This window comes from Bombina bombina, chromosome 3, assembly GCF_027579735.1.
Source record: "Bombina bombina isolate aBomBom1 chromosome 3, aBomBom1.pri, whole genome shotgun sequence".
In the NCBI taxonomy this organism is placed as follows: domain Eukaryota; kingdom Metazoa; phylum Chordata; class Amphibia; order Anura; family Bombinatoridae; genus Bombina; species Bombina bombina.
The window spans coordinates 1000548874-1000572416 of NC_069501.1; the positions used below are offsets into that span (position 1 = coordinate 1000548874).

At 38.8% G+C, this 23543-nt stretch overlaps 1 protein-coding gene across 2 annotated transcripts in view; it reads left to right on the forward strand.

Annotated features, from left to right (window-relative positions):
• LOC128654301 (retinol dehydrogenase 7) overlaps nucleotides 1–23543 on the forward strand; it is a 46964-nt gene that overhangs the window by 19752 nt on the left and 3669 nt on the right. For both annotated transcript variants that reach the window (XM_053708163.1, XM_053708162.1), the window contains exons 2-3: nucleotides 5173–5510; nucleotides 18525–18783. In XM_053708163.1, the coding sequence (XP_053564138.1) occupies nucleotides 5195–5510; nucleotides 18525–18783 (575 nt within the window). In that variant the 5' untranslated portion in view covers nucleotides 5173–5194. The remainder of the gene's footprint in view (nucleotides 1–5172; nucleotides 5511–18524; nucleotides 18784–23543) is intronic.

Here is a 23543-nt window from a genome sequence, read left to right on the forward strand (position 1 = left end):
ATATGTACAATTATATATGTACAGTATATGCTTATATACTGTACATATATATTTATGTTATTATGTGTGCCCCCTGTAATCATATATGTACAATTATATATGTACAGTATATGCTTATATACTGTACATATATATTTATGTTATTATGTGTGCCCCCTGTAATCATATATGTACAATTATATATGTACAGTATATGCTTATATACTGTACATATATATTTATGTTATTATGTGTGCCCCCTGTAATCATATATGTACAATTATATATGTACAGTATATGCTTATATACATATATATTTATGTGTTAATATGTGTGTCCCCTGTAATTATATATGTACAATTATATACGTACAGTATATGCTTAAATACTGTACATATATATTTATATGTTATTATGTGTGCCCCCTGTAATCATATATGTACAATTATATATGTACAGTATATGCTTATATACATATATATTTATGTGTTAATATGTGTATATACACATATAAACTCATAAATATATATGTATATATTCATATATATGTATTTATATTTGCTGCCAATCGCTGCACGACTTTCCACCTTCGCTTAACGAGGCTCCCACTGGTGCCTATGGAAGCACACTCTCGTGAACGCAAAACTTCCATGCAATGCGATGTCACGTTGTCATTGCATCTCTCTTGTAATACCAGTGCACATTTGCGTAGGCTGGTATAACTCAGTTAAGTGCAAATATCGCTTTTGCAGAAGTGATATTTTGCACTCAATTTGTAATCTGGCCCTTATTATTTTGCTGTACAACATGTATATTAAATTAATTTTGGGTGACTGCCAGTTATGTGTTCAATAAATAATTGAGATTACTTTGGAAAACTGGCAGCCTTGAATCACCCATCACACAAGTGATTGTCCTTTTTTGGGGATTAAATGGTACAGACATGGATCCTTTGAAAGTTGGAAACATATTTGTACCTTATTTACCCCTAAATGGTACATATTAGTTCCTTAAGGTGTAATTATGATCCATTGAGGGTACAACCACAGCAGTTTTACCCTTAGTGTTCCCAAACGGCTCCCAACCACACCCTTTTTTTCTGACAGTGTGTGTATATATATATATATATATATATATATATATATATATATATATATATATGTGTATATATATATATATATATATATATATATATATATATATACATATATATATATACATACAGAGGTGTAACTAGAAACCACAGGGCCCAGGTGCAACAATCAAAGAAGGGCACCCCCAAAAAAGGTGAATTTGATACATATCTTTTTTTTTTTTTTTTTTACATTTAACACAGAAAAAGAAAATGTGAATCAGATTAATTCTGCAAAAGGAGGTACCCTTTGCCCACAGCCTGTGAAATGGTCTGACCCCCTATTATTGTATATAGTGACACTGTTTAACCCACCAGTACTGTATATAGTGAGTTAGTGACACAATCTGTAATCTGCCGGTGAGGTGATTGGCCTGACCCTACCTGCCCCAGTACTTTATAAAGTGACCGCAGTAGTCAGTGACATGGTCCAGCCCCCCCATACTGTATATAGTGGTACTGTGTAGTGACACTGTTTACCCCCTGCCCCGCATGCTGTAGTAACAAGGTCTGTAATTTGCTGGCTCCACAAACATACACACAAACACATACATGCATAAATACACACACAGTCACATACATACACACACACACACACGCACACATAAACACCAATGGGTCAAACAGAAACACTAACCCCTGTAGTCAGAGACACTAGTGAAGCATCATGTCACTCTCACATAATATCAGTGCAAGCAGTGGCAGGTCAACATTTTTTTGTGTGGAAAAAATGTTTTTGTTTTCTTTCTAAGTTGGGCCCCCACCCACAGGGGCCCAGTCACAGTTGGGGCCTCTGCACCCCCTGTATTTCCACCTCTGTATATGTATACACACACACACACACACATATATTTAAAATTTGCAGTTCTGGACAATTCCAAGTTTACTGAATAAGAATACCCCAGATTTATTTAGGTTCCTATGTCCATGTGTGTGTTTATACATGTTTTAGATTTGTTTAACATTTTAGTATACAGTAAAGGGCATTTTAACACTTTATACCTAGGAACGACTGACAAAAATGTTAAGCCATTAAGGGCTGCTTAGTGGGGTCAGTATAAACAGTGAGCAAAATATTATTATTTTTCTTCTCCAATTAACATAAATAGGGGCTGAAAAAAAACTTTTGATTGACAGCCATTTTAATGGCAAACAGTTAGCACCACCAATAGATGAGTCACCTGTGTTTACACAAAGATGTAATAAATAATAAAAGTTCAGTATTACAAAACAAAATGGCAATAATAAGAATAGGAATATTTTACTTTCCTCTTGTTATACCTTTCAACAAATACAACCCATCTCTTCCCTCACATTTTCCTCATTCGAAACCCACATGATTTGCTTATTCTCTCCCCTCTCTATACATGTTGCAGTCATATACCGACCCCTGGCTCCTCAACTCAATTTCTAGATCACTTGGCTGCCCTTCTACCTTATTTCCTTTCCTCAGACACCCCTGCCCTCATTCTTGGCGATTTCAACATCCCTCTTGACAATCCCACTGCCTCCTCTGTAAAACAACTTCTGCAACTCACTTCCTCTTTCGGTTTGTCAAAATGGACTGATTTTTCCCACTCACAAAGATGGTCACTCCCTTGACCTGATCTTTAGCTATCGATTCACTATCTCAAACTTCACAAACTCCCCTTTTCCTCTTTCTGACCACCATCTCTTTACTTGTAACATATCATCCCTCCCTACAACTCTCCCTCCTCCTACTCCTCACACCAAACTTCACAGAAGCATTATGTCATTAGATCAGCAACAGCTTGCTAATTCCTTTGAACCTGTCCTCTCATCCTTCTCCTCCTTTTCCTGCCCTGACCAATCAATCTGCCACTATAATTCCACCCTTACATCCGTCCTTGACAATTTGGCCCCTCTTACCATAGCTTGGAAATCACACACTCATCCTCAGCCCTGGCATACTCCTCTGACATGGTACCTACACAGATATTCTTGTACTGCTGAGCGGCACTGGAGAAAATCTCGGAGTTCAGCTGATTTTCTTCATTACAAATTCATCTTGAACTCCTACTTTTCTGTCCTTAATCTCTAAAAGCAACATTACTTCTCTACTCTTATCTCTAATCTTTCTTCAAACCCAAAACATCTATTCTCCACTTTCAATACTCTTCTCCGCCCACCCCCACCTCCTAATTCAACTTCTCTGTCAGCTCAAGACTTTGCCAGCCACTTTAATAACAAAATTGACTCCATCAGAAACAAAATCAGCTCTCAACATAATTCCATTTTCTCACCCCCTCAAACGCTCGCAACCAACCACAACCCACATAGCCATAAACTTAGCTCTTTCTCCCCTGTTACCAAGGAAGACGTTTTGTCACTTATATTGTGCTATCACCTCACTACCTGTCCCCTTGAACCTATCCCCTCACAGCTACTCCCCTCCCTCTCTTCTACCCTTACCACTATACTCACACACATTTTCAAGTCTCCCTCAGCACCGGTATATTTCCCTCATCTCTGAAACATGCACTGGTCACACCTATCCTCAAAAAACCTTCCTTGATCCAACCTCCCCATTTAACTACCGCCCTATTTTCCTCCTCCCTCTTGCCTCAAAGCTTCACGAAAAAACTAGTATATGCATGTGTATCCCATTTGACTCATTTCTTTATTTCACTCCTCACATTCAGTCCATGGCTAAAACCTGCCGCTTCCACCTTAAAAACATCTCTAAAATTAGATATTTCCTTACACAAGACACAACTAAGATTTTAATCCACTCTCTCATCCTTTCCCGCCTTGATTACTGCAACTATGTCCTCTCTGGTCTCCCCAACTGCTGCCTAGCTCCTTTACAATCCATAATGAATGCCTCTGCCAGGCTCATCTTCCTTACACGTCGCTCTTCATCTGCTGCACCTCTCTGCCAATCTCTTCACTGGCTTCCTTTTGCCTCTAGGATTAAACACAAAATTCTCACTCTGACATACAAAGCCCTCAACTGCACCGCTCCCCCCTATATTTCAGACCTTGTCTCCAGATACTCTCCCTTCCTTCCCCTTTGTTCTGCTCATGACCATTTACACTCCTCCTCTCTTGTTACCTCATCACACTCTCCCCTAGTTTGAAAGATTCAAGCACTCCCTAAAGACGCTACTGTTAAGGGAAGCATACAACCTACACTAACCTTTCTTATTTCTTTATACCAGTTCCTCTCCTCCATTGCTATCCCCTGAACCCCCTTAGCATGTAAGCCTAAGAGTCCAGCTTTTGTAGATCACCTTCTTAAGAGCTGACTACAACAGTGCAACTCTTGGCAGGGCCCTTTACCCATTTGATCAATATAATTGTTTTGTTGTACTCTGCCTTTGTTATAGCGCTGCAGAATCTGTTGGCGCTCTACAAATAACCGATAATGATAAAAATAGTGTGACAATATAAGCAATTCAAATAGGGACTTTTTCAATTGTAACATGGAAGTTCCAATAAATGGTTTTCTTGAATCTTTTATATCGAACCCTTAAAGAAAGAAAGTGATATATATACAAGTTACTCAGTGCTGGTAAAAAAGCAAACTGATAATGCACACAGATTTCAGCTATCTTACCGTTTTGCTTGCTCACCTATTTACACCGTCAGGCTATAGTTTCTCTTCTCAGTAGGTAACTTTCTGCAGAATTATGTAACATTAACCTAGGGATGCCTGTTAAAAAAAAGGAGGCATATTACATTTTTCAGCCCCAAAACTTTACTTCCCTTCGTCGCTGTCCTCTTCAGCTCCTCATTTTTTTCAAAATTGCGTGACAGGTCTTATAACAGTGTGCCCGGTCGCGCTGTTGAACTACATGTAGTGCGCTCCCTCTCTAGGTAAAACAGCCAACATCGTTAGCCAGCACAGGAGCACGCTACTTTTTTCCCAGCAAGGTTAATGACAATGATGACTGGCTCTTTAACTAAGGTGTATACTTTAAATTGCTCAGTTTGGTGCAGCTGACACATAACATATAGAAGTATTAAACAATCTCTTTGATATACAAATTAGTATAACTACTAATACTGTTTTTTACACTAATGTAATTCTATTACAGAAAAAACACTGCTGCTTCAGCCATGTGGCTTCCTTTACTGTTACTGCTGTTTGCTCTGGCCCTGGTGTACAGATGGTACAGACAAAGTCAGATACTAGAGAATCTCTCAGATAAATATGTGCTGATCACAGGATGTGACTCTGGCTTTGGGAACTTAGCAGCAAAACAGCTGGATCGCCGTGGTCTGAAGGTGCTGGCTGCTTGTCTGACTGAGAAAGGTGCTGAGGAGCTGAAGAAAGAGACATCCAGCAGACTGCAGACTGTGATCCTGGATGTTACTGACAGTGAGAGGGTGAAGTCTGCTGCAGAGTGGGTCTCTAGTATTGTTGGAAATGCAGGTGAGATCACTTTAACTTATGTCTGTAGACTGCTATTTATTGTGCAGTTGACCAGTGTTTCTCAATATTTTAAAAGTATATGGCCTAGATTTGGAGTTTGGCGTTAGCCGTGAAAACCAGCGTTAGAGGCTCCTAACGCTGGTTTCAGGCTAACTCCGGTATTTGGAGTCACTCAAAATAGGGTCTAACGCTCACTTTTCAGCCGCGATTTTTCCATACCGCAGATCCCCTTACGTCAATTGCGTATCCTATCTTTTCAATGGGATATTTCTAACTCCGGTATTTAGAGTCGTGGCTGAAGTGAGCGTTAGAACTCTAACGACAAAACTCCAGCCGCAGGAAAAAAGTCAGTAGTTAAGAGCTTTCTGGGCTAACGCCGGTTCATAAAGCTCTTAACTACTGTACTCTAAAGTACACTAACACCCATAAACTACCTATGTACCCCTAAACTGAGGCCCCCCCACATCGCCGCCACTCGATTAAATTTTTTTAACCCCTAATCTGCCGACCGCCACCTACGTTATGTACCCCTAATCTGCTGCCCCTAACACCGCCGACCCCTATATTATATTTATTAACCCCTAATCTGCCCCCCACAACGTCGCCGCCAGCTACCTACAATAATTAACCCCTAATCTGCCGAGCGGACCGCACCGCTACTATAATAAAGTTATTAACCCCTAATCCGCCTCACTAACCTTATAATAAATAGTATTAACCCCTAATCTGCCCTCCCTAACATCGCCAACACCTAACTTCAATTATTAACCCCTAATCTGCCGACCGGAGCTCACCGCTATTCTAATAAATGTATTAACCCCTAAAGCTAAGTCTAACCCTAACACTAACACCCCCCTAAATTAAATATAATTTTAATCTAACGAAATTAATTAACTCTTATTAAATAAATTATTCCTATTTAAAGCTAAATACTTACCTGTAAAATAAATCCTAATATAGCTACAATATAAATTATAATTACATTGTAGCTATTTTAGGATTAATATTTATTTTACAGGCAAAATTATTTTAACCAGGTACAATAGTTATTAAATAGTTAAGAACTATTTAATAGCTAAAATAGTTAAAATAATTACAAATTTACCTGTAAAATAAATCCTAACCTAAGTTACAATTAAACCTAACACTACACTATCAATAAATTAATTAAATAAAATGCCTATAATTATCTACAATTAAACCTACCACTACACTATCAATAAATAAATTAAATACAATACCTACAAATAACTACAATGAAATAAACTAACTAAAGTACAAAAAATAAAATAGAACTAAGTTACAAAAAATAAAAAAATATTTACAAACATAAGAAAAATATTACAACAATTTTAAACTAATTACACCTACTCTAAGCCCCCTAATAAAATAACAAAGGCCCCCAAAATAACAAAATGCCCTACCCTATTCTAGATTACTACATTTCAAAGCTCTTTTACCTTACCAGCCCTGAACAGGGCCCTTTGCGGGGCATGCCCCAAGAAGTTCAGCTCTTTTGCCTGTAAAAAAAAACATACAATACCCCCCCCCCAACATTACAACCCACCACCCACATACCCCTAATCTAACCCAAACCCCCCTTAAATAAACCTAACACTAAGCCCCTGAAGATCATCCTACCTTGTCTTCACCCTACCAGGTTCACCGATCCGTCCTGAAGAGCTCCTCCGATGTCCTGATCCAAGCCCAAGCGGGGGGCTGAAGAGGTCCATGATCCGGCTGAAGTCTTCATCCAAGCGGGAGCTGAAGAGGTCCATGATCCGGATGAAGTCTTCATCCAAGCGGGAGCTGAAGAGGTCCATGATCCGGATGAAGTCTTCTATCAACGGCATCTTCAATCTTCTTTCTTCCGGATCCATCTTGCAGACCTTCGACGCGGAACATCCTCTTCTCCCGACGCCTACTAGCCGAATGATGGTTCCTTTAAGGGACGTCATCCAAGATGGCGTCCCTCGAATTCCGATTGGCTGATAGGGTTCTATCAGCCAATCGGAATTAAGGTAGGAATATTCTGATTGGCTGATGGAATCAGCCAATCAGAATCAAGATCAATCCGATTGGCTGATCCAATCAGCCAATCAGATTGAGCTCGCATTCTATTGGCTGATCGGAACAGCCAATAGAATGCAAGCTCAATCTGATTGGCTGATCGAATCAGCCAATCGGATTGAACTTGATTCTGATTGGCTGATTCCATCAGCCAATCAGAATATTCCTACCTTAATTCCGATTGGCTGATATAATCCTATCAGCCAACCGGAATTCGAGGGACGCCATCTTGGATGACGTCCCTTAAAGGAACCGTCATTCGGCTAGTAGGCGTCGGGAGAAGAGGATGTTCCGCGTCGGAGGTCTGCAAGATGGATCCGGAAGAAAGAAGATTGAAGATGCCATTGATAGAAGACTTCATCCGGATCATGGACCTCTTCAGCTCCCGCTTGGATGAAGACTTCAGCCGGATCATGGACCTCTTCAGCCCCCCGCTTGGGCTTGGATCAGGACATCGGAGGAGCTCTTCAGGACGGATCGGTGAACCTGGTAGGGTGAAGACAAGGTAGGAAGATCTTCAGGGGCTTAGTGGTAGGTTTATTTAAGGGGGGTTTGGGTTAGATTAGGGGTATGTGGGTGATGGGGGGGGGGTATTGTATGTTTTTTTTTACAGGCAAAAGAGCTGAACTTCTTGAGGCATGCCCCGCAAAGGGCCCTGTTCAGGGCTGGTAAGGTAAAAGAGCTTTGAAATGTAGTAATTTAGAATAGGGTAGGGCATTTTGTTATTTTGGGGGTCTTTGTTATTTTATTAGGGGGCTTAGAGTAGGTGTAATTAGTTTAAAATTGTTGTAATATTTTTCTTATGTTTGTAAATATTTTTTTATTTTTTGTAACTTAGTTCTTTTTTATTTTTTGTACTTTAGATAGTTTATTTCATTGTAGTTATTTGTAGGTATTGTATTTAATTAATGTATTGAGAGTGTAGTGTTAGGTTTAATTGTAGGTAATTGTAGGTAGTTTATTTAATTAATTTAATAATAGTATAGTGTTAGGTTTAATTGTAACTTAGGTTAGGATTTATTTTACAGGTAATTTTGTTATTATTTTAACTAGGTAACTATTAAATAGTTCTTAACTATTTAATAGCTATTGTACCTGGTTAAAATAATTACAAAGTTGCCTGTAAAATAAATATTATTCCTAAAATAGCTACAATGTAATTATAATTTATATTGTAGCTATATTAGGGTTTATTTTATAGGTAAGTATTTAGCTTTAAATAGGAATAATTTATTTAATAAGAGTTAATTAATTTCGTTAGATTAAAATTATATTTAACTTAGGGGGTGTTAGTGTTAGGGTTAGACTTAGCTTTAGGGGTTAATACATTTATTAGAATAGCGGTGAGCTCCAGTTGGCAGATTAGGGGTTAATAATTGAAGTTAGGTGTTGGCGATGTTAGGGAGGGCAGATTAGGGGTTAATACTATTTATTATAGGGTTAGTGAGGCGGATTAGGGGTTAATAAGTGTAGGTAGGTGGAGGCAACGTTGTGGGGAGCAGATTAGGGGTTAATAAATATAATATAGGGGTCGGCGGTGTTAGGGGCAGCAGATAAGGGGTACATAAGGATAATGTAAGTAGCGGCGGTTTACGGAGCGGCAGATTAGGGGTTAATAATAATATGCAGGTGTCAGCGATAGCGGGGGCGGCAGAATAGGGGTTAATAAGTGTAAGGTTAGGGGTCTTTAGACTCGGGGTACATGTTAGAGTGTTAGGTGCAGCGTAGGAAGTGTTTCCCCATAGCAAACAATGGGGCTGCGTTAGGAGCTGAACGCGGCTTTTTTGCAGGTGTTAGGTTTTTTTTCAGCTCAAACAGCCCCATTGTTTCCTATGGGAGAATCGTGCACGAGCACGTTTTTGAGGCTGGCCGCTTGCGTAAGCAACTCTGGTATCGAGAGTTGAAGCTGCGTTAAATATGCTCTACGCTCCTTTTTTGGAGCCTAACGCAGCCTTTCTGTGGACTCTCAATACCAGAGTTATTTTTATGGTGCGGCCAGAAAAAAGCCGGCGTTAGCTACGCGGGTCGTTACCGACAAAACTCTAAATCTAGGCCTATGAAAGCTAAACATTGTTTTTGTGATTCACACATTTAGATTTATCCATTTAAAAAAAGTTTCCAATTTACTTCTATTATCAAATTGACTTTGTTCCCATGATATTCTGTATTGAAGAGATACCTAGGTAGGCATCTGGAGCACTACATGGCAGGAAATAGTGCTCTTGCAAATGGATAACATTCTTGCAAACACTGCTGCCATATAGTGCTCCAGAAATGGGCCGTCTAAACATACGTCTCTGACTTTCAAAAAAGGTACCAAGAGATAGAAGAAAATTTGATAAAAGAAGTAAACTAGATTGTATTTTAAATTGCTTGCTCTATCACAATTATGAAAGAAAAATGTTGTTACAAGTATAACACTTTTCCTAAAAAAGCCCAGAAATTGATTTAAAGCAACATTTAGTTAAAATAACATAGCTTGATAATGTAATTGCGCCAAAAGAATCTTTAGAATGGCGTTTCTAAGTAGGTTAGTTTTATCAATGTAAAATGCAGCAAGGATATACCCATGGGCGGACTGAGACCAACCAGGGCCCCGAGCAAAAGTGTGGCAGGGCCCCCCACCTCCACTTTGCTCCACCTACGTACCTCCTCTGCCCCTCCTCTACCATATTGCCCCTCCCATCCCATGTGCCCCTCCCACTTCCCTTGTCCCTCCCACTTTATATGTCCCTCCCCACCATGTTTTTAATTTCCATATAAAGAGACAATTTTTTCCTTAATTTTTTTTAATAAGAACTAAATATTGTAAATTAACAAGTGCTTGTGCAAAAAAAAAAAAGAAAATCCAATGCCTATATGCACTACAGTATGGAGCAGAAAGTAGTGACGGGCAGAGAAGAGTTTAAAATCACTTCTGTTTACTTGTTACTGGCAGCTAAATAGGTACAATCTTAAATGTGTATGTTACTGGCAGCCAAGGGGTAAAATGACTGATCAGTTATCAAAAATATACATCATGGGATTAACATTGGGGCTAAGGTAGTGCTGTTAGGTGGGACATTGTGTGAGACAACTATCATTGTGCCCATCACAGATTGTACTAGTGATGTCGCGAACATAAAAATTTGGGTTCGCGAACGGTGAACGCAAACTTCCACAACTGTTCGTGAATGGGCGAACCGGGCGAACCGCCATAGACTTCAATAGGCAGGCAAATTTTAAAATCCACAGGGACTCTTTCTGGCCACAATAGTGATGGAAAAGTTGTTTAAAGGGGACTAACACCTGGACTGTGGTATGTCGGAGCGGGATCCATAGCAAAACTCCCATGGAAAATTACATAGTTGATGCAGAGTCTGGTTTTAATCCATAAAGGGCATAAATCACCTAACATTCCTAAATTGTTTGGAATAACGTGCTTTAAAACATCAGGTATGAAGTTGTATCGACCAGGTAGTGTAAGGGTTACGCCCGCTTCACAGTGACAGACCAAACTCCCCGTTTAACGCACAGCAAACAACCGAAAACAGTCCATTTGCACAACCGCAAACTCCCCATTTGCACAAGGTTGGATACCAAGCTCGCCATGTCCCATTCCTTGTCCTCACTGATGTCATTGAAGGTCTCTTCCTCCACCCAGCCACGTACAACACCAAGGGTCCCCGAAAGGTGACAACAAGCCCCCTGGGACGCCTGCTGTGTTTGGTCTTCCACCTCCTCAAAGCCACTTTCCTCCTCTGACTCCTCTTCTTCAGACTCCTCTCTCTGCATTGCCTCTCTCTGCATTATTATAAGGTGTGTTAAGTAGTACTATTCCTATCAGTTTAATCCCTGTTACGTCCCCTATCAGGGGACGTGTATATGGCATCGATTTTAGGAACCGGGAGATGGAAAAAGATGCTTGGTCAGTCCTCCTACTTCAAATTTGGGGCACTGCACGTGCAATCTAATGTGCCACCAGATAGGAGTGGTGTGTTAAGTAGTACTATTCTTATCAGTTTAATCCCTGTTACGTCCCCTATCAGGGGACGTGTATATGGCATCGATTTTAGAAACCCGGAGATGGAAAAAGATGCTTGGTCGGTCCTCCTACTTCAAATTTGGGGCACTGGGCGTGCAATCTAATGTGCCACCAGATAGGAGTGGTGTGTTAAGTAGTACTATTCTTATCAGTTTAATCCCTGTTACGTCCCCTATCAGTGTTGTTTTTTTTAAATGTACACTACTGTTACACCAGATATGAGTTGCACTGGTGTGACAATGTGCCCTGGCAGGCAGGCAGGCAGGCAGGCACTGAAACCCACACGTGTGAAGGAAACTGACTGCTATTATTTCACAGTCAAAAAAATGTTGTTTTTTTTAAAATGTACACTACTGTTACAACAGATATGAGTGGTGGCACTGGTATGACACTGTGCCCTGGCAGGCAGGCACTGAAACGCACACGTGTGAAGGAAACTGACTGCTATTATTTCACAGTCAAAAAAATGTTGTTTTTTTTAAATGTACACTACTGTTACACCAGATATGAGTGGTGGCACTGGTATGACACTGTGCCCTGGCAGGCAGGCACTGAAACGCACACGTGTGAAGGAAACTGACTGCTATTATTTCACAGTCAAAAAAGTGTTTTTTTTTTTTTAAATGTACACTACTGTTACACCAGATATTATGTTGCACTGGGGTGACACTGTGCCCTGGCAGGCACTGAAACGCACACGTGTGAAGGAAACTTACTGCTATTATTTCACAGTCAAAAAAGTGTTGTTGTTTTTTAAATGTACACTACTGTTACACCAGATATGAGTTGCACTGGGGTGACACTGTGCCCTGGCAGGCACTGAAACGCACACGTGTGAAGGAAACTGACTGCTATTATTTAACACAGTCAAAAAAGTGTTTTGTTTTTTTTAAATGTACACTACTGTTACACCAGATATGAGTTGCACTGGGGTGACACTGTGCCCTGGCAGGCACTGAAACGCACACGTGTGAAGGAAACTGACTGCTATTATTTCACAGTCAAAAAAGTGTTGTTGTTTTTTTTAAATGTACACTACTGTTACACCAGATATGAGTTGCACTGGGGTGACAATGTGCCCTGGCAGGCACTGAAACGCACACGTGTGAAGGAAACTTACTGCTATTATTTCACAGTCAAAAAAGTGTTGTTGTTTTTTAAATGTACACTACTGTTACACCAGATAGGAGTTGCACTGCGGTGACACTGTGCCCTGGCAGGCACTGAAAAGCACACGTGTGAAGGAAACTGACTGCTAGTATTTAACACAGTCAAAAAAGTGTTGTTTTTTTAAATGTACACTACTGTTACACCAGATATGAGTTGCACTGGGGTGACACTGTGCCCTGGCAGGCACTGAAACGCACACGTGTGAAGGAAACGGACTGTTATTATTTAACACAGTCAAAAAAGTTTTTTTTTTTTTTTTAAATGTACACTACTGTTACACCAGATATGAGTTGCACTGGGGTGACACTGTGCCCTGGCAGGCACTGAAACGCACACGTGTGAAGGAAACTGACTGCTATTATTTAACACAGTCAAAAAAGTGTTGTTTTTTTTAAATGTACTCTTCTGTTACACCAGATATGAGTTGCACTGGGGTGACACTGTGCCCTGGCAGGCACTGAAATGCACACGTGTGAAGGAAACTGACTGCTATTATTTAACACAGTCAAAAAAGTGTTGTTTTTTTTAAATGTACACTACTGTTACACCAGATATGAGTGGTGGGCAAGTGGGAACATTATACGCTGTGAGCCTGACACACACGCTGGCAGGCAGGCAGGCAACTGCAATTAGATTACACAGAAAAAAAAAAAAAGCAGACTGATGTTCTAGCCCTAAAAAGGGCTTTTTGGGGTGCTGTCCTTACAGCAGAGATCAGATGAGTCCTTCAGGACTGTAGTGGACACTGAATACACTAGCCTAGCTATCGATTTCCCTATTAAATCAGCAGCAGCTACACTGTCCCTCCTCTCATTAAGAATGCAGCTTCCGAATGAATCTAAAATGGATGCTGTCCAGGAGGTAAGCGGGTCTGGGAGGGAGGGTCTGCTGCTGATTGGCTGGAATGTGTCTGCTGACTGTGAGGTACAGGGTCAAAGTTTTACTCAATGATGACGAATAGGGGGCGGATCGAACATCGCATATGTTCGCCCGCCAGCGGCGAACACGAACAAGCTATGTTCGCCGGCGAACTATTCGCGACATCACTATTGTCCAGTATATTGGTGGAGGACAGCTGGAGTCTGGTTTTGAGGATAAAAATAAAAAGCCCCTTTAAGTTAGCCTGGGGCATGTGATGCTTGTTTAAATAAGAGAGTTATATGGTCTTTTAAAGGGACAGAAAGTGAAAATAAAACTATCATATTACAGATAGTGCATGTCATTTTATACAATATGCCAATTTACTTTTATCAAATTTGCTTAATTTTGTTGGTTACTTTGTTGAATAGTAACCCATGGTGGGCTTAGGTGCAGAAATGCACTACTGTGAGCTAGCTGAACATATTGGGTGAGCCAATGACAAGAGGCATATATTTGTATCCACCAATCGCCAGCTAGCCCTCAGTAGTGTATTGATGCTCCTGAGCCTACCTATGTATGATTTTAATGATATCAAAGGGGAAAAGCAAATTTTAATATTAGAAGTTAATTGGAAATTTGTATAACATTGTGTGCCGTCCGAAGCATGAAAAGTTTAATTTAGATTTTATAGTCCCTTTATGTATCACGTGTCTGATATAAATATATACATTTTTTATCTAACTAGGCAATGTATCTAATTTTAAAGATAATATATATCTTTTAAAGGGATATTCCAGTCAAATCTGAATTGCACATAGATGAACCTTTCTCAAGACTATGGGGTCAATTTATCAAAGCGTCAATCTCAGTGCATTCGCCAGCATCAATACGCTCGCGAGACATCGCTGACGCGGATTTGAATACTATACCCTTATTTATCAAAAAAGCCGTCAAAAACACTTGCGTCAAGTACGGTGCAAAGTGCATCGGACTGGTTTTTACTGTCATCGATGTTGCGGTTATTCGGGTTTTTCCCAACTTTATATATTCCATTTTATTACTGTCCATGAACAAGCATGTATCTCTAAAGCTAATCTTTTATTTTTCAACTGTTATTGCCCAAGAAATATCTACATTTATACCTCAAAAAATAATATGTCATAGAAAGTTATTTTTATATTTATTTGTTATACAAAAAAATCTGTTATATGATACTTTCACATAAATTAATGTGTATTTCTATTTCTAGAAGTCATGATATGCTTTTCTCTCATTTTTTTTTATTATAAATGATTATTAATGCTAGAATTTGTACATATATCTTTTGTACATATATATATATATATATATATATATATATATATATATATATATATATGTGTGTGTGTGTATTATGTCAAAAATCTTTTGCAAACATATTTACATGTCCCTAAATTCATTTTGTTGTTCTAAACAATGTTGTCTTACATATCTCTGTGTTTATTTATACCACTTTATGTATATAGTGTAAATGTATTATTATTCAGGAATAATTGCAAATATAACATGTAATCAGAGTATCATGTGTATTTATTTGCAGTCAATGGATATTTTAAGAGCTGGGTCAGTTTTTTATCTGCACCTGTGTAACCCCTACTGATTGCAACCTAGTTTTAAAAGCCACCCCTTCACAGGTGTTATAAAATGGGCTGGCATATAAGATGACATTTCTTACTGAAAAAGAAATCCAAGAGAAGGAAGAAATACACTGAAAATAGCATGCCAGTAAAGAGGTGGTTTTAATATCTGCTGTATCTTAATCATGACAGTTTAAAGTTAGGTGACTATCCCTTTGAGCTATCAGTTTAAGATTATATTGAATCAAACATCAATTAGAATTTTAAAATCCTTGTCTAAAATATTACACTGTGTGTTCTAATGTCAGCATCAATGTTTATCTTTAATACTAATTTCATATATACATACTTTCAAAGTATAATATACAATGTCACAAAAGGCACTTACACTTACGTCACAAATTTCAACATTTGCCGATCTTGATGCTTTGATAACTACGGCGGATCAATCTTCTGACAAATACAACGCTGAATTCAAGTGTATTTTCAGTTGACGCTTTGATAAATCGACCCCTATAAACAGTTCTATTGAGGTGTCTATATAAAGGGTATATGATGTTTCCTTATTGGCTGATTTCCATAATCATTTGGCACCATAATTTAGAGAAATATGCCCCTTGATGAGCTACGTCCTATGACAGACTTAGAACGCATGTTTAACATATACAAGATATGATTGGAATGCATGTAACGGAAGTGATGTCAAATCGTTATTGTCACTTCCAGTATTCGTCAACTGCGTAATCCGTCATCCACTAGCCGTGTTATCCACTTCCGCAAACACAAATAACACCTATTTACATACACCCTCATACACACACGCATGCATACTCATACACACACAGTTATACACCTACATACATACCTGCTCATATGCACATATTTACACACACATGCACTGTTATACACACACTCAGTTATACACCTACATATATGCTCATACGCACATATTTACACACACACACACATGCACAGTAATACACACACACAGTTATACACCTACATACATACATGCTCATACACACATATTTATATACACAGACACTTATACACATTTACACACACACATGCAAAGTTTATACACACATATACACATTCACACATTTACACACACATGCACAGTTACATACAAACACACTTATACACACTTATAAACATTTATACACACACATACTTATACACATTTATACACACATTTACACACACATGCACAGTTATACACACACACTTATACACACATATACACATTCACACATTTACACACACACATGCAGTTATACACGCAAGCATACATACTTATACACATTTATACACTCATATACACATACACACATTTACAAACACACATGCACAGTTATACACGCACGCATACATACTTATACACATTTACAAAACACATATACGCATACACATATTTACACACACACATTTATACACATACATTCAAAAATTGTGTAAAATTATTCATCTACCTTAGTAATAGTATAAATTAATCTCATGAAGCTGATTACACCTCAGGCAATAATATCTCATAATACTACACATCCTATGCTATGTTAGTGCTACATGCACAAGTGTGATCAGGCAGTATTGTTAATGAGTTTGAGCAGCTTACTAGAAACATTTATTTAGGACAGTGTTATACATCTTGTGAATATTTCAAGACTACCTGTCCTGCTTACTGGTAATATGCCATGTTGTAAATAACTTTAGAGCACCTCCCTTGTTATATAATTCTAGTAAGTGCAGTAAAAAACCATCTGCTCTAAAATCAAACAAAGTGTATATAGGAGCCAGGACTAGATCTGCTTCCCCAGCACAGCCATCATCTAGCCTATAGACTGAATCCAGACTGAGTGGTCATGACCGGTGTGACGTCCTCACTCAGCTGAGCACACCACACAATTACAAGTAGACATAGAGGCAGAGCACTGCTAGTCTGATCTGGTCCTCCTCGAGACAATAGTTAGCGCGGTACACAGTTGTTTTCACTCCTGAGCTCAGCCTCATTCAGACTAGAGCAGAGCCAGAATCAACACAGCACATGCAGTCACGTGCGCCAAAAACCCTGTGACACTTGAGCGTGCATCAAAAACCCTGTGACACTTGAGCTGATATTGGAGATGTGATAAAGTGATAGGAGAAATTATCTGGGGTATTAAATAGTTGTACATCATTCCTTATTCAGAAGTCCAAGCTGTAATTAATTTTGTGTAATTATCCCACTTTGAAAGTTCCGTCCCACTGTCATTACTTCCCCTATAAAAGTTTTGCACAAAAGTAAACAGGTGACCACATAGACCCCACTCACAGACTGCTTACTGACTACAGGAACTGCTCAACCACAATCAGGAACACAATAACTCTGTGCCAAGTCTTCCAGTGAAGAGGTCTGTCTGTAGTCAGAATATACAAACTCAGTAGTGGTGATAATCTTTACCCGGTAAGGGTCTTTGTCAAAAACAGCCCACAAACAAATCAATGCTTATGTGTGAGTAACGCACTAAACCCTGGAGCTATGCTCTCTACTTACGTAACCAGTAGATGCACAGGGAGAAAGAAGCCACCAGACCTCAATATACTTCAAACTCGTCTGTGCCACTGTGGCGTCTTCGGCGTTGCTCTCCAGCTTAGGTCCGTTACACCTTTCATGGTCCAATGACGTCACGTAGTGGAATCCCTTACCCAGACTCTTGGAGATGACGAATAAGCAGGCAAAATTCCATGCCTGGTAAATTAATCCACAATGAAGAAAGAAGAGTCCGGTCCTCTAAAAATTTACTTTTATTTCAAAAGTGTAAAAACGGAGATGCACACAGCAAGGAGCAAAACATACAAGCGCAGCCTGACAGTGCTGCGCTTGTATGTTGCTGTGTACGTCTCAGTTTTTACACTTTTGCAATAAAAGTTAATTTTTAGAAGACCGGATTCTTCATTGTGGATCCAAGTCTTCCAGTCCCAGAAACAAAATAGTCAGAGTTATTAAACAAAAATGTGACTGCTCAGCCAAGTAAATACAATCTATAATGTTATACAATGCATTAATTTGCTTTCTTTTAACAACACAGGCCATGGTAGTGAATTTATAGAAGTTAGATGGTTGTTGAATGAGTAGACATATTGACAATTCAGATAAGCATTGGACATTTTGCAGGTTGCCCTAAAGTTAACAGATAAGACAAGGACTGACAACTGCTAAATTATATAATTAAAGAAAAGAATAATATAATTTGTTCTATAGATTCTTCATTATATTCTTCTTGTATCCTTTAGGACTCTGGGGCTTAGTAAATAATGCTGCATTTGGCCATGCATTTGCACCAAATGAATGGCAAAGAAAAGAGGATTTTGCTAAAGTGCTGAATGTGAACCTGCTTGGTTTGGTGGATGTGACACTGAATCTGCTGCCACTCATCAGAAAAGCCTGTGGGCGCATTGTTAATGTTTCTAGTCTTGCAGGAAGACTGTCAAACATTGGTGGAGGATATGCTCTTTCTAAGTATGGAGTGGAGGCTTTCTCAGACAGCTTGAGGTAACATGAGCTATGAACTGCTTCAATGTGTGTCTGTACCATTATTGCATAAAATAGAAAATTTATGTTAAACTTTTATTACATCATTCTAAAATCATAATATTAGCCTTATCTTTGATACACATAGGGGCTTGTTGTTTCCTCAAATGGGAAGGATTACAAAACTTAGGGCAGCTCACAATATACAATTTAATACTTATTGTCAGCTTAATGGCTTCCAGTGTTGATGCAATCACAATCACACTTTTTCTATTGGTTTACAGCACCGAAAATGCAATATCTGATTGCTGAAAATGGCCTATATACTTATCATGGGCCAGGCTTGTTCAACGTCATCACAATGCAAAATCACAATCCTTATCAACACATTTACAGGTCTTTTTGCCACTTACTGAATTAGGCAGATAAAGGTACTTGATAAATTGCTATTTGATTTGTTAGTATATATCTCAAGAAGTTTTTGAATGGTGCAGTGGTTTTTGGCAAGGGCAAAACACTGCAACAATACTGGTGCTCAGCTGAATTGGAATCTAGTAGATGGTGTAATTATGACAAGCAAAAGTCAAGAATCAGAGAGAGCCGGAGTAGTCAAAGAAGCTGTAGTCAGTACACAGGAACACAAACTGTAGAGACAAAGCTGTATTCTTGCTGGATTCTTGCTACAAACATCCGCAGTAATCAATGAATGAGTTTTTGCAGGAAATGGGTTCTTATAGGCCCAAGCCAGTAACATGGTCAGATTCAGGAGTAGACAATTTATGTAATTACACAGATCCAGATACAGAATTATCAGAGTAGAGGAAAATATCTAAATTCAGATCAGTAGATGGACAGAGCAAAGGAACAGGGAGACCATAATTCAATACCATACAAAGACAGCTCCAAACACACTCAAAAGAGCTGACAATGCCATATTGAATTAACTTTTAAAATTATGGTTTAGATTCATTTAGGCTCTCTTCATCTTTTTTTATCTAGTCTTTCGCTATTGGGCATTCCTGTAATTTACATTTTTAATTGTATTTGTTGGCCAAATACCTGGGGGTAGATTTACCAATGTCTCTTCAACATTATACGCTGTAGCGAATCATGTCCGACAGACATCGCTGAATGCGGTCAGCATACGCTGTCAGCATTTATCATTGCACAAGTAGTTTACCAGAACTGCTTGTGCAATACAGCCCCCTGCAGATTTGCGGCCGCGGATTGAAGACCGCAGCCTCAGAGACAGCGGACAAGTTATGGAGCGGCGGTTTAGACCGCTGCTTCATAACTGCTATCACCGGCGAGCCTGAAGGCCCTTGTTAAATCAAATCCCTAATATCTTGTACAGCAAAGGAAAACTTGCAGAAATAAGAGAAAACAAAATTCACAAGAGCAAAATCTAGAAAACCTGTTACGGCAAATGTATCTAAAAGCATGTGTATTTATTTAATACTCACATTTCAGTATTGTAAGTTACAGTTTATTTGTTTTTGAAATCATGATTGACATAAAAGAGATTTTATTCTCTGGTGTTCCGTGTGTTTGTGGCAATTGTTGGCGTTCTAGATCCATGGTACATGTTTTTTGGCACCAATCTGATGTTACTAACAGAAATCTTTTAGGATATTCCTTTTAAAAAATACATAACATATCCACATTCTAGAGCTGACTGTTTTAATATGGGTGTTGTGGTATTTTTTCCATTTTTCAAATGTTTTTTTAAAAATGTTGTTGCCATTATCCTGCAGAATAAAAACACGTTATGTACAGTCAAAGGGGCATATTTATCAAGCTGCGTACGTGTTCGGGCTCGCTGCTCCATAACCTGTTCGCCTGCTCTGAGGCGACGGACAGACATCGCCAGAAATCTGACAGCCCCTGCTAGCGGCAGGGGCGTAATTGCACCAGCAGTTCACAAGAACTGCTGGTGCAATGATTAATGCCTAGAGCGTATGCTGTCGGCATTTATCGATGTGCAGCGGACATGATCCATAATATCGGATCATGTCTGCTCGCACATTAATAAATAGGCCCCATAATGTAAACCTTTAGTGGGATTGAAACATCTGCATTGTTTCAGCAAAATAAATCTAACAATGTTGTGCTTTGATGATGAATATTTAGAATCCCACTATTGTAGATTATAGAATTTAGGGACACTTTTCTGTGATATATTCATTTCCTGCACAGTTATTCATTGAAGTCCAAAATCAAGCAAGACTGATACACACTTATTCTTGATCAATTATGATTTAAGAAATAAAAATAAAAAAATAGCTCTTTTACACTATTATCAACATAAATAAACCATCCTACACACAATCCCACTATACCCATAATGCCCCTGTTCAAATGGCTTTATTTGTCATTAACACATATTGCTTTTGTTTTGGAAAAATTACGTTAATTTTGCACGTCACTTATTAACATTAGATACTTCATAAATAGAGATCAATCAAAACGCATATCATTTAATATTTAAAGCTGCATTTGTCATTTTCTTTTGGATTTTGATTTTTTATGTCAGTATCAAGAACTTGACAGAGGCAAAATACATTTTTTGTGTTATGTGGGAAAAACAATTTTGCAGCTGAGGCCTTTGATTGGCAGAAACAATTTGGGAATGTGATCACTTGAAATCCATGCTGGCAATATTGACTAAAGTTCAGAACTTAATATTGTCTGAAAATATTAGATTATGACTTTCCCCTTAATTAGATATGGGCTATAATAGAAATAGTTTGGCAAAAACATGAGCTTGGGTACAACCCTTGTTAGAAACAAGTTTCAATTTGACTTGTGGCCATTAGAGGTACAGTAAACACCTTGTAATTGCAATGTTTCTCTGCAAAAAAATCATCATTTTAGGTCAGTGTAAAATGCATTAACACCTTGTTTTTGAACAGTCAAACGCCACCCATTATTTAAAGGATCCTATCAATTTGTTTCTGGAGAAGACACAGCTAGCCACAAGAGATTATGTTGGCAAAGCGCGTTTTTTCCCAGATCTTATCATCTCGTTTGAAGCCAAATAAAGGGATGGCAAGCTCAAAATTTAAGTGTGCATGTGTGCATTTCAATTTTAAATAGGAACGTTTTTGCAATATACATCCGTTGGCACAAATGCTTCTAGTAAAACTAGTTTTCTAGTTTTTTTAGGTTCATAATAAGCTGTAGGGGCCTTTGCACTAGTATTTAAACACTAAATCTTCTCAGAGCCACTAGTGGCTTGTATGACAGAAAAATATTAAGTTTTAACAGCCACAATAAAGACCATCACCAGCTATCTGAGCTTGAATACTGGTACATAGGAAGTAATGGAAGTATGTTGCAAAAACATGTCTATTTAATCCCTTCACTACCGGGACATTCAGAAAAAAACTTTCCAAAAATACCGGAGAATTTTTAGCATTTTATTGCTATCACTCCATTTAAACAGAAATAGAGCTTTTTTTTTATTTACCATTCAAAACGATATTTGTTTTTTAAGTAAACAACCCAAGGTATTGATCTAGGCCCATTTTGGTATATTTCATGCCACTATTTCACCGCCAAATGCAATCAAATTAAAAAAAAATAATCAATTTTGTTCTCAAACTTTGGGTTTCTCACTGAAATAATTTATATACCGCTTGTGCAATCATGGCACATATGGTTTTAAAATATTTATTGGGATCCCCTTTATTCAGATATAGCATATATATATGGCTTTGCCATTGCTTTTTGGTAATCAGAAGGCCGATAAATTAAAGCTGCGCACCACACTTCCATTATTCCCAGCAGTGAAGGGGCAAATTAGGTAGCTTGTAATTTTAGCTTTAGTGTAGAGATTACTCTTCCACCTGAAACTTCCCACCCCTGATCCCTATCTGATCTCTCCCAAACAGCTCTCCTCCCTCCCCCCCCTCCCCCCACTGGTCACCCCCATCTTAGGTACTGGCAGACAGACTCCCAATGTGAAAATGTAACACTTGTTTTTAATTAATTTTTTTTCTGCAGTGTAGGATCCCCCTTATCATCCACCCTCCCTGATCCCCACCAAACAGCTTTCGAACCCTCCCCCCCATCTTAGGTACTTTTTAAAAATATATATATATATTTTTTTTATTTTGATTATGTAGTGTAGTGGTCCCCACCCCATCTTTTTCTGTAGCCCCTTCCCTCCCTCTCCCTTTATTTTTTATTTTCTGCAGTGTAGGGCCATCCTACTCCCTCCCCCCTCCGCTGCTCGACTAACCACCCGCCTCCCAAATTCCCTCCCACACCCCCGCCAGCGCCGCAGATGATTGTTACAGACAGTGACACACACAGTGTGACTCTCTGTAACGATCTTGCATCTGCCCTCACCGATCGTGCTCCGGTACAATATGCAGGCAGATGCCTGGAGCTCAGGGACTCCAGCACTGGAGCTTCCTGAAGCTCAGACTTATATATACGTTGTGCTGTATGATAGCCAAAGTACCACACAACGTATATATACATCCAAGTGGGTGAAGGGGTTAAAGAGACATGAAACCCAATTTTTTTTCTTGCATGATTCAGATAGAGCATAAAATTTTAAAAAGTTTCAAATTTACCTCTATTATCAATCTTTTCTGAAAAGCAGAGTCATATACTAGGTAGCATGCATGTGTATGGAGCACTAATATGGCAGCAGGTTTTCAAGAATGTTATTCTTTTGCAAGAGCACTAGATGGCAGCACTTATTTCCTGTCATGTAGTGATCCAGACACCTACCTAGGTATCTCTCCAACAAAAAAATGCAACGAGAATGG